This window comes from Hetaerina americana, unplaced genomic scaffold (assembly GCF_022747635.1).
Source record: "Hetaerina americana unplaced genomic scaffold, ioHetAmer1.1.p SCAF_8, whole genome shotgun sequence".
NCBI classification, from domain to species: Eukaryota; Metazoa; Arthropoda; class Insecta; order Odonata; family Calopterygidae; genus Hetaerina; species Hetaerina americana.
The window spans coordinates 22226903-22239927 of record NW_027287427.1 but is presented as its reverse complement, the minus strand read 5'-3'; the positions used below and the strand labels follow the sequence as shown (position 1 = coordinate 22239927).

The 13025-nt window shown below is 35.1% G+C and overlaps 1 protein-coding gene across 3 annotated transcripts in view; it reads left to right on the top strand.

Moving 5' to 3' along the window:
- Positions 1-2875, top strand: part of Stim (stromal interaction molecule) — a 54532-nt gene extending 51657 nt beyond the window's left edge. For all 3 annotated transcript variants that reach the window (XM_071596295.1, XM_071596294.1, XM_071596293.1), the window contains exon 14: positions 1410-2875. In XM_071596295.1, coding sequence (XP_071452396.1) covers positions 1410-1769 — 360 coding nt within the window. In that variant the 3' untranslated portion in view covers positions 1770-2875. The remainder of the gene's footprint in view (positions 1-1409) is intronic.
- The last annotated feature ends 10150 nt before the right edge of the window (positions 2876-13025 follow it).

Here is a 13025-nt window from a genome sequence, read left to right as displayed (position 1 = left end):
TTAAGGCACACTAGTTGAAACTGTGAGAACTTTGGGGATTTTGAAAAACTGTTGTGATCGTTGCAAAGTGTTTTTATTGTGAAATCCTTATAGCCAGTATTAAAACTCCTGATGATATAGCGTGAAAAAAGTACTGAGCCTGTCAATGATGCTTTGATGAATATGTGTTTATCCTTATACGTATGTGATGGCTCATGACATTATTTTGTTTCTTATTGCAATCTATCTGAGAGGCTCCTTATTATAAAAAAATCTTAATTTCATCCTATTAATGTCCTATTTTACATTCCACTGACAGCCTTGATTAGGTTAGAGAGAGTCCCTGCTGGGGGTTCATCTAGTCATCTGGGAGTAGAAAACAGTGGAATCATAAAGGACTTGATGAGTCGAGACAGAAATAGCCATAGCCATAGTCAAAAGATCATTTGGTGGAATAAACCGATCTGAAAATACAGGGGGTACTGATCAAGTTTATTCATTTTGTAAATGAATTTGCAGTTTTAGTGAAGACTGAAAGAGGATTTGAGGAAATACTAGAGGAATAGAAAGAAAAATGCTATACACAGTCAGATGCAGGGCAAATCACCAGCAAATTTACAAGACTTCACTGGCCTCAGTAGTGAGAGAAGCAAAAGGGGAATTCCAAGTATAATAAATAAGTTAAATACAACTTTTAATTAGAAATAAATATTTGAGAGTTCAATGATATGTTATTAACATCAGAAAAAATCTTCTAAAAATATTTGTTAAGAATTGAAGAAGAATGTTGTGGAAGGAATAGAGGAAGCATTCAATCGAAGTTGTTTGGTTTAGTTCATATTTGGAGATTAAGGGACTAGATGAGGATAGAAACTGATAGAAAAATGCTCTATCAACAAGCTAATTTACAGATTATTAACCGAAGAAGGAGCAGAAGACTAGATAAGTCTAAATGAATAAGTACCAGCATATGGGTGCTCATGATGCATAAAATGGTATGAGCCACCATTACCAACTATGTTAAAAGGGTAATACAACTCTATTTCCATAATCATTTAATAAGTATACTCTTGACCTTATCTTAGGTTATATCATTGCAATACGCTTTATGTTCTTTTCTGCTGCAGCAGGAATAAAAAATATGAGGACTATTTCAGGTGTATGCCTATTTAATTTTTTCTGCATCAAAAATGTGCTCATTGAAATTAATTTCACCGATGCATGTTTGATAAGTAGCATCATGCAACAACTTTTATTATGATAGTATATAATCAATAGCTATTTTGGCCCAAAACTATCCGAGAAGTTTTGACTTCTAGATTTTATACCGATAAATGCCATTGTGTATGAGTCCTTAGTTTTTTTGTTGTGTTTAAATTTGGAATTGGGATGAAAAAGTTCATGGAGGTACTGTCTCTTTTATTTGACAGGGTAGTCCACCAAAGACATCACAGTCAGAGAGCTGCTTGGATTCAGCTGAACCTGTGGCACGGACTCCCCCAACCACGGTCAACTCAACCATTTTATACACAAGCACACCCTCGTCTTCCACTTCCAATTCCTCCCTAAGTGGCATCAGCAAGGGGACTAAGGAGACTTCTCCTTCAGGTTCTGGTGTCTCCACTACTCAAAGTGCACAAAAGAGCATTAGTGCCACTCCTCCCATCGCTGTGGAAGAGGAAACTTACTCAACTGATTCAAACTCGACGGTTGAAGATGAGGCTCGAAGGAAAAGAAGGAAGATCCATTTTCCCACTTTCTCTCGAAAGCCAAAGACTAAACTTTCATGATAGGTTTCTTTTAAATAATGGTGGTCAAAGCACAACACTTTTTGAGAATATTTATCGTACATAAATTCCCATCAGATTTTTCATCAGCTTGGAAACAAACCAATATTTGTTGTGTAAAGCATTGGTGTGCATATTTGTAGAACCTGTTCATTTGTTTCAGGTTGTTCATTTTTTTTATAGTTGGTATACATAGTCTTTTACTCAAAAAATGTATGCACAACTGAAGATGTCATTTTTCGATTTTAATGTTAATTTATTCAATTGCATCCTGGGATTTATCCTATGAATGTAATGTGTACTTTATGATGTTGATGGAACAGTATTGATATACATGATGGTATATCTTTTAATTTTTAATGAGATACTCGGTCTCTCAAAGCCATTTGTACAATGGACAAAGTACTTTAAATTATCTTCCAGTGACTCAGTTGAAATCGCTCAATAATGGTTACTCTTTTATTTGTAGCTACATGGCTCTTTTTCTTTTAATACCTCTACTCGAGCATTCAGTTTGGAATTTTTTACTGTAAAGACTGAACTCTTGTAAACAAGACTGTATATACAGTGAACATAATCAGGGCTGTTAATGTTTGAAGCATTCAAATGTAGGCTTAACTCCCTAGACTAGATATGGCCTCTTTCTTGCAAATTGCTTGAAGTTCCTGCGGTTGTACTGATCGATTAAATTTGTTTCACCTTGGTGGATAGTTTTAATTATTTACAAAACATTTAATGGGGTTTCAAGCTTCATATTTAAATTTTGTGGCATGTTGTCACTTAAAAAAAAAGTGAATTTTATCATTGGCCTAATACTGTGGTGAAATGAAATCTTTTTCATATGAACATTTTGTGCAAGCAATGAAATGCCATGAGATGCTTTTAGAGTGCTTTTAATATTTATTGAGTTGACTTCAGGACCAGAAGTCACTTGACCCAGAAAAGTTGTTCATCCAAAGTGCTTTGGGAATAGCAGATGTCAATAACTCCTTGTTACCCTTTTCTTGAACAGTTGAAATCTAGTGAAAGTGATAAAATGTGATTGGAATTAATGTATTTCCAACTATTAAATTTGTCATTTACTGTTATTTTGAAAATATAAGTTATGGAAAAATGAGAGAAATTGTAGCTTCATACTTTCATCTGTGGAAAATTTTCCAAACCAATGAATTATTCAGACCTCTTACTATATGAAGATTATATTTCTAATGTTCGTAGAATGATTTATTCTATGATTAATAGTGCCTTTTTTACATCCTTCAAGTTTGTATCATCACATCAATTTTAGTATATTTGGACCATGGCCATTGGTGTGTTATCTATACAAGATATAGGAAATTATTGCATGCTTAAATTTGTTCACAGAAATCCTGCATTTGAAAGTTCACATTCGATTACACCCTAATCACACATTTATGATTTGGGTTTAATGGAAATAATTAAATGGCAAAACTGATTCCATTTACCCTGCTAAAATGAGGAAGAATAAAGTGGAAGAGGAAAAAGCCATCTTAACCAGTGCATGACTAAGAAAAACTAGTTGAACTGTGTTCAATGAGAGGCACAATTTATGTTTTTAAGATACTAATAGGCAATACCTACAGGAGAAATCAAGAGATGGATTCATGGATCAAATGTAAATATGAGAAAGGAGAGGAGTTAATGCATGATAAAGCTATTTAATAGGAAATGATGAAGTGATGCAGTAACCCAAAATTAGAATAAAAGAATAATGGTTTATTGCAGCAGAAATATATGAAATTCTTGCCACATATATTATGTGTTTGTATGTATATATGTGAATAAATATATATATGTGTGTGTGTGGGTCGCGGTAGTCCAGGGGGTAGAGCATTGGACTGCCAAACGGAGTAAGAGAAAAATATATATATATATATATACACATATGAATATATATATATACATATGAATATATATATATATATATATATTCATATGTTTATATATATAAACATAAATATTTGTGTGTGTGTGTATAGATATATATATATATTGCTGACTGGAGGGGTCCCGGGTTCAATTCCTGGGCAAGGGCACCTGCAGCTCCTGCTTAATAACTTACTTTTTTATTAAGGAAAACTCCTTCAAAAAAGGAAATTATGTTGCCACACTGTGGGTCGCGGTAGTTCAGTGGGTAGAGCGTTGGACTGCTGACCGGAGGGTCCCGGGTTCAATTCCAGGGAAAGGCACTCCGGGCACCTGCAGCTCCACCCAAGCTATGTGATTTTTCGGATACCAGGTCTTCCTGGGAAATCATAACCGGTACGGGGAAAAGAACTGGCCCCCCTACCCTGATGTGTGAATTTTCATACGCCGTATAGGGCTTAGTACTGGGTGATCTCTACCATCACCTACTAAACCGACCTTCGGGTTGATTACTGTGTTTATGGTTTTTTATGGTTGCCGCACCCTGTATAATTAATTTAAGAAAAGGGGCTGTAAATACGATTTAATCTCAAATTTAATACCTTGCAGCCGCTATAATTCAAAAACTTTTTTGTCACCAGTGTAAGTTCTTGTTGATAAATTTCATTCGCTTGGTTGGATTTTAATTCAGTGGACTTAAGAAGAAAGACGACGAAGTAGACAATGGAGATCAAGGAAAAGCTGATCAAACCAAATATGCAGTAAGGCAAGGGAGTGGAAATTCTCTTCTAAGGGTGGTCCTTAGGAGCTGACCAACCTCCTCAATGTGTAACATCTTCCAGGGAGGGATCCATTTTCAATTCAAACTGAATTTTGGTAGCCATAGTAGCTTTGAAATAAGTTGAGATCTTTGAGCTCTATTCTTAGTGGAGATTGCCTAATTCAGCCGTGTAACCTGGAAGATGATGTATTTTTGGCTGCAAATCAAGTAGAAGGACACATTTTAATTTTTCGAGGGGAGTTGAGAGGTGATCATAACATAATAAGAATCATACCTGACAAAATCATTGCCCTATCAATCAATTATGGAATCGCTTTTAGATTTAGTAATGGTCAAAAGCCACATTTTCTGCACAGTAATCATGTTATACCTAAGATTATATTGATTCATGAAAAATTGGTTTTACTTGTGTTTTGTTCTGAAATTTTAATACCAATATAGTTCCATTGTAATAGGCTTTGTGCCACGTTTACTCATTTAGTGATATTTATGCAAGTGTAATGGAAAATGTTTGAATTCCCTTAAGTTTTAGTCATTTTACTTATTAAAATGATTCCCCAGGTGGGTAGTTGCCACGACATTAACTGTTTATTTGTCAGTTTGAAAGTTTAACATACAAACATTGATATCAGTATAAATGTAAAGCCCTCACAGTGGTATATTGTTTAATTTTATTTACATTAACTTGCATATGAGGTGATGCAGTCTTTCATGTTGACTGTTCTTTGATTTGAAATAATCAAGAGCTTAACATGTTGATTTCTGTGGGGACAGACTGGCATGATACCAATAAAAAATAGAAATTTAGGTTAATTTACTCCGTATTTGTCAATTTAATCCTTCACATAAAGTTTAAGAAAATATTTAGATTAAGTTCAAAAACTTAATTCAATTTACACTGATATATTTTTACATTTTCATGGCTGAAATTTGATCTTAAGATTGAGTATGTTTCACAAATATCCCGATTGAAATTAATAATTTAGTGTGTGATGTAGTTAAAACCTGTATCAATATTTATTTTTATGGACTCATTTTCCCCAACATTACTCCAGTAAATTAATGGAGCTCTAAATTTAACTGCCCAAGTATTCATCATGATGCTGCACGACTATATGTATTAGTTTAAAAACGTGAGATATGAAGACAATTCCTTTTTGAAATGATATTTATTATTTTCAACATTGTGCATATTGTTATTTTGCTGTAGCAAATGTGTTGGCATGGATGGGCTGGCCAATGCTCAATCCCTAATGGATGTGGATTCTCCTTTTGATAGCATGAATGGGACAATGGGGAACCAGCAAAAGAGGATGTTGAACTAGCAGTAAAAAATGAGAGTTCTTGTATGGTTTAATATAAATCATTCCAGACCAAAATCTACTCATGGGAGTTTCAGGGAAAGAAAAAGGTAAACCATCCATCTTTCCAAGATCAGAGGTTAGCCATCATAGAAGTGGGAGGTGGGCTGAATTGAAAACCAAGTCGTTTTGGAACCATGGCACATTCAAAACCCTGTGGATACTTTTTTCAACATTGTTAGGCGTAATTGTGGGGCTAATCACAACCCTAATTCACAACAATTGCGGACAGCATTGAAAACGGCATTTATTAATAATTTTGTTTCCAACATGCTCAAGGGAATACTACTTATCCCGGTTTTCATATATTGACAGGCTTATTCTCTCTTATGAAGAATAGGATATTGACTCTAGTGCAGAAGAACTTCATTATGAAAAACAAGGAGCTGATTTTAAGTGATGAGAAAAGCTGCATGCATGGGTGTTCATGTGGTGTAGATTTTACCTGAGGTTCATCTTTGTGACCCATGTAAAGCAACTCTTACAAGAGACATTACGGGATGCTTTTTATTTTTCTATCTTCAAGAGATATTACAGGATACTAATTTATTACAGGATGCTTTTCATTTTTTTAGATGGAAAAAATATTCAACCTGTCCTTAAGAAAAATTTTTGTTCTATCGGCCAGTGCAGCTAGGAGTGAATTAAATCAATGAGGGAAAAATTATAATTCACCCCTTTAATAACACCAATGCTGAATTAAATGATTTCAGGCTTTCGTTTGTGAAACTTCATTATCATTGATTGAGTAAACTTTGCATTTTTTCACTCTAAACTGTATTCCACTACTACTGATTTTGCCATATGGGCAGATTATCAACAGGTTTGTCATCATGGAAACTACCTGATGATGTCGGGGGTTTTGAAATCGTTTGCAAAGGAATCAAGTTCATGTGGAAAATTACAAAATTTAATTATAAAGTGAAATCAATACTGCCTGAAGCTGTCGATTTTCAGTTTTTCAGGCATCACTGTCTTCAAATCGATGTTGTAAATTTTTCCCTTCCAGTTATCATAGAGTTGTCCATTGAACATGAATGTACAGAGATTAATGAAGCACTAGTTAATTATTATTCATGGCCTATCAAATGTTCCCCAGAGAATTACTAGCCAGTATCAAGAAAAATTCAACCGCATCTTAGGAATATTTTAGTGCCCCCAGTTCAAAACTGGCATTCCTTCCGTAAAAGTTTATTGTAAAAATGTATTGAAACGCGAGGACCATCGTAAAATTGTGTAGTTTGTTGATTGAATTTTTATGAGTTTCTCCGTTCAATAAATATAGAACGGCCAATCCAGATATTTTTCTTTCCTGTGAACAACATCTAAGTCTCTTCCTAATGTCGAGGCTTTATCTTGGCGGTATGAAGTAATAATTAATAGAAAAGATACAGTTAAGTGAGCGGATCCACGGCGCAGTATTTGGAAGTAAGCGCCATCTATCAACCCTAAACTAACTACGTCGTAGTTTCAATGTATAAAAAACGACGCCCTCTTCGAGCTGGTATAAACAAATAATAGATTGACAGAGAAAACTGAGTATATAGGTTGAGACTTGTTGTAAACATTTATCAAAGTAATAGTAATCCGAAACAAATACTCAGTGCTTGCAAAAAGCCGTTGAAGTAAGACTACTTTAGAAATGTGTAGTAGTAGTTATGGACAGAAAGAGGAGTGCATTCCAAAATATTGAATGCAGGTGAAGTGTTACAGTTGTACACCAACAGTTAATGTTTTTGATTTGAGTCGCGCAAGGCAAATAAATTTTAGGTATTCTTATCAGTGTCTACGGAAATTTGGCCACCTTTATCAACTAAAATAGGGTGTCATATTTTATTCGGAATAACAGCCCTGGTGCCTAAGTCTGTATGTATTCTCTCGAATTTAGAAAGATATCTTTCCATATTTATGAATAAGATTTTTGTGTGTATAACAACTAGAGGATGGAGAGCTGAGTAAGTGATTCTTTAGGGTACCGTAATTTTTATTTATTTCATCTCGTTACTATGATGGTGAAGTATAAGCTATGCGATACAATAACATAAAAATGTATGCATGCATTTTGAGAAATGGTTGTACTACAATTATCCCTTGCCATACATTCAAATATTCATTAAGGTCACAGAAACAAATCTTGAATGGAGAAGATTTTAATCTAGATTTAAGCATCTGATGTGAGTTGATATCTTTTATACCTGCTGGTAAATTATAAATTTTAATGCTGGCCTAAAGGGGTCCTTTTTGAAACGAAGAAGCAGAAGGCATGCACCTTTTTTGTCATGTGGCAAAATAATGGATACATAATTTTTTTTAAATATACACGTTTTTCGAAGATACATACATGCATGACATATGTAGTAGGTGGCTCAGTTTGAGCGAAAAATCGCTTTGAATTAAAATGCCAGGATCACCACATTAAATGCAGTTTTTGTAATTTTTTTCTATAGATTTTAACAGGCGATCAAAATTTTAATCTGAATATCGGCTTGGGGGTCCGTAACTGATTACAGAAATATTTCCCCCCTGGTATTTTCAAAAATTAATTTATTGAAATTTTTTTGCACTGCATGTAGGAAATGCTAAAATTTAAAATTGACATGCATTTTTGTCATAAATTTTTACCATTTTTAAGAAAAGAATGGCAATAATAGTTAGATAACTTGTTATTTGAGTGGAAAAAATTTCTTCCTCTCTGAACCAAAGTTCGCTTATGTACAAAACCGATTTATCCACTTCTACCAGTTCAGCTACCAAGTTAAAGGTTTTATTTCTAATACTTGAATATTTTTGTGAAATATAGAATAAAACTTAGTAACTTTAATTTAATTGACTTGGTCTTTAAGCAGGAGGAACCTTCAGAAAATAAAGATAATTATTCATAAATTTGTTTTTCGGCCAAAAGGTAAGGTCTAAAATGATGTTCTTTTAAGTCCTTTTCAACGCTAATCTTAAAAGATGCATACAGTCCTTGTGTCACTTTAACTGTTCCACCGCTGGACTGTTAACTTTATGGTATAATTCATTGTTGTTCAAATTTTGCTCAGCATACTTCTTTATATCTTCTGCGGTGGTGTCAATGTGAAAATTCCATGCATACTCATTTATTTTCCATGGGACCCCTCTGACCAAGGAATCATAGCTTGCTGCTCCCACAATCGAACTTCTCCTCCTGTTTGGAACTATCTTGAAGTTATCACTTTCAGTTGGGTTAATCACTTCAGCTGACGGTTAATCTGCATCGCTGTCTTCCCATACACCAGTCAACTGTTTTTGGACCTGGACCTCACCTTGGGCTTCTCAGGATGGTTTTGAGGAATTTTATAATTCACCCAGATCATCTTCAATTCATTCATTTTCTTTGCTTTTCCTGCTTTGTTTTCACAGTCCTCGCTGAGTTTTTTGGTGCGCTAACCACATCCTGGTCATTTCTTAGGTATACAGAGTCAATTGGTGCATTTACTTCCCTGTGCTTCGATATTAAGGCTTGAATTATTAAATTCTGAGCCTTTATTATCTCTATACAGTTTGCTAACTTGGACTGCTATTCATTCAAGCAGTTAAGACTACTTCCTGTCCCGTTTTGATTAGCTGGAATGGCATGCTAACACTAGATTTACAATAAAAGTATAGGTTTGCACTAGAATTTACTGTGCTTATTATGGGTTTTGATTATCCGAGACAAGAATTATGAAAAATGAGTTGCAACTGGAATCACATATAATGGAAAACTGATTTTCCATAATATTCTCGGAGCGCATTGTGCATGTAAACTTATAATCTGCTATCTTGGGTTGAGATTTAGGTTCAGGAAGGGGAGAGGCATGCTTGATGGTATGGGAAGAATGAAATAAAGATGTAAGTCCGTGGGAAATTTATTAACTCAAGTTAGGTTTACTGATTATCAAGATTAGTCTGTCAGTTACCCAAAGAGTTGCAAGCATTGATGAGTGCATTCGAAAGTCAGTGTGATAGATATGGGATGGGAATACCTGTTAATAAAACAAAGATTATGCGGTTTTCCAGAAAGAGGAAGTGTTAGCCAAACATCCAAAAAAAAGGAAAAACTAGAGCAGGTGGAACAGTTAATGTATTTTGGAAGTGTTTGGCACCAAAATCGGCAAAGTAGTAGGGACATAAGGAGAAGAAATGAGTTAGGCAAAGAAGCTTTCAACAGGAGGAGAGAATTGATGGAAGGAAATTGAGTAAGGATGTTAAGAAAAGTCTTGTTAAAACTTTGATATGGAGCATAGTTCTGCAGGGAGTGGAAACATGGACATTGAAGCAGTATGATGGTCATAGATTGGAGGCTTTTGAAATTTGATTGTGGAGAAGGTGATTTGCACAGAAAGGAAAATAAATGAGAAAGTGCTTGGTATGATGGGGGATGAGAGTGGATTGTTGGAAGAAATCATTAGGAGATAGAAAAAATGGATGCAAAGCATATTGATTGTCAGTGGGATGTTGAAGACTGATGGAGGGGAGAATGTTAGGCAAGCGAGGATGGGCTTGAATAGGATATGGATGTTGGATGAAATGAAGGAAGAAAGTGTGCAGAGTGTTAGAGGGGCTTATTATAGAATTGGATATTGGGTTGGATTTTTGGGAGAGACCAGAGAATTGCCACTGTACTGTTTGTTAGCTTGTGTCCAGCCCACACCTACCTTAACTGCTGGATTACCTATAGTAATACCTGCCTTTAGATGCCCACACAGGCTATCAAGAGGGAAATTTAAGATCAAAGTCCATAAGCCCAAAGGGTAATAAAAAATATCTTTCAACAATTGATATTATGTCAAGTTGTAAGACTGGTTGCAAAAAATGGCCTTCAAAGCTGTCCTATTTGAGCAACTATATGAACTTAATCGATAAATTCAAGGAATGCATTAGAATATAATAATTAGGATATAAGCATATCCTAACTAGTTAGTAAATTAAAAAAAAATATTCAACTGATGAAAGGTGTGGTGAAAGTTGTTTATCTTGATTTTTTTTTACTATGGTATCTTGATTTGATAAAAGAATTAATAAAATATTGCCTTTACATACTAGAGAGAAAGATTCATCATAATTTTGAATTAATCTTGACAAATAAATTTGAGGCAAAGATTAGGGATATAATCTGTATGGCTGACTTCCCACCCAGGCCCGGGTTCAAATCCTGGCGGCGTCAGATATTTTTCGGTGGTAGCTCAATCCCTTCTTGAGGTACTTTGTGGAGGGCACTTTGAGTAAGTAAGTATAGCGTCCGTCGGATGGGACGTTAAGCTGCAGACTCCTTGGCGCCTGTCCTTAAGAGTAGGCTAATGCCGACGCTGGGTTTCTCTTCACCCTTCATCCTTTCCTACCCATCTCTAATGGTGCAAATGACCTTAGCTGCTGGCTGCCTCCCTTAAAACAACTACTACTACTATAATCTGTATGGAAATTTCAGCTGTGTGAATGAACCAGGAAATGTAGAGGTTTGGGCTATATATTTCAATGAGACCTAGGAGGCTCCTGTTGATTTTTTTCATAGATGGTTTACCTGGGGAAAAGACTAATGATAATAATACTGAAAATTCAACTGAAGGAAGCAACTGGATGGTGTAGCTGATCTGCAAAAGTATGGCTACTCCTGTATCATCAGAATTTTTGCCATCCAGTTCGTTTTTAGAATCTAAGGAATCAAATGTGAACAGATATCCCACCCGAGCTCAGAAGGAAAAGGAAAACTCAAATTTTGTTTAATATTTGCAAAGTAAATGCTTAGTGATTTAAATGACTAAATTACTGTGAATGAGGCAATGCCCCCACCTGATATTATGGATTGGAGGCATGAAACAAGGGAGGAAATATCATTGGTTATGGGAAATGGCGGTGCTACCTCCTGGGGCAAAAATTGTTTGAAATAAATGGATTTGTAAATTAATGATCAAGCTTGATGGAACTTCCAGATATATAGCCAGATTAATGGCAAAGGTTATCAATCAATCATATGGGGTTGATTATTTTGAAACTTGTCACCTGGTGTTAACTAGTTCACAATTAGAATTTTTTTGGAACGTACAAACGGGTTATATTGAATATGTATATGCCTTGTAGCAAATGGGGTAATTTTCATGGAATAATCCTAATGTTATGTGAATGAGGGCTGTGAAAAATAAGTGAGTGAGTTGGACAAGGTAATTTATGGTTTAAAATAACCATGTGCATGGAAAAAAAAGGCAGATGGTATACTATGAAAAATGGTTTCTTATCTGTAAGTTTTTTGAAGAACCTTTTGTTTATTTTTAAAGGCTCAATGGATCCCTCAGGGTTATTGCTTTCCATGTGAGTGATTTCCATGACCTCATAATGGTGTCTTGGAAAGAAAAATTTTGTTCAAACAGCTTGAGGATAAGTTTAAAATTAATGATGCGTGAAATGAGAAGGTTTGTGAGATAAGAATTCGATAGAACATTGGGAATGATTCAATCATAATTTATGAAGAAAATTATATTAAAAGTATATTGGAGAAATGTAATATGATCGAATGTAAATCATTGCCAATTCAATTGTTGCTATAATTACAAGGGCCTGTATGGCAACGAAAAAAGATATATTGAAGTGACATTCATGCTCAAATTGGATAGACTGTCGTCTGCACTTTGCAACCAATATTCATCCTCATATTTCACACATTACCAGTGTTTCAAGTCAGGGTAACTAAATTTATCCTGATAGTCACTGGAATTATGCTAAGAAAGTATTAAGTTATCAGAAGAAATAATGAGATAAGGTCCGAGGTACAGAGAAGTGATCAGGGAAAATCAAGCTTATTTGGTATGTTGATGCTGATCATGCAGTGGATATACTCGACCAAAAGTCATCTCCTGGGTATTTTATCAAAATGGGAAATATTCTAATTTTATGAGAGGTAAAAACTGAAATTATTACCTCATGCTTGACTGAAGCCAAGGATTTGGATTTGCTGAGGATTCACTGGTATTATGCATAATAAATCTTTATCTGGTATTGGAATGTTGTCTGATTAAGGGGTAGTATTAAAAATTGTTATCTGACTGCTCACTTGTGACTGTACTATGTCAGACAGGTCAAAGGGTAGGAGCCAGACGAAAGGTTATCTGTGCAGCATCTGTTCTTTGGTAAGGCGGCTGCAAAGGCATCTGACCCCAGTGGGGTGGCCATTGAGTGATGATGCCACATTAAAAACAGTATTGAAGAAAGCAACAAGAAGCCACCAAATCATGA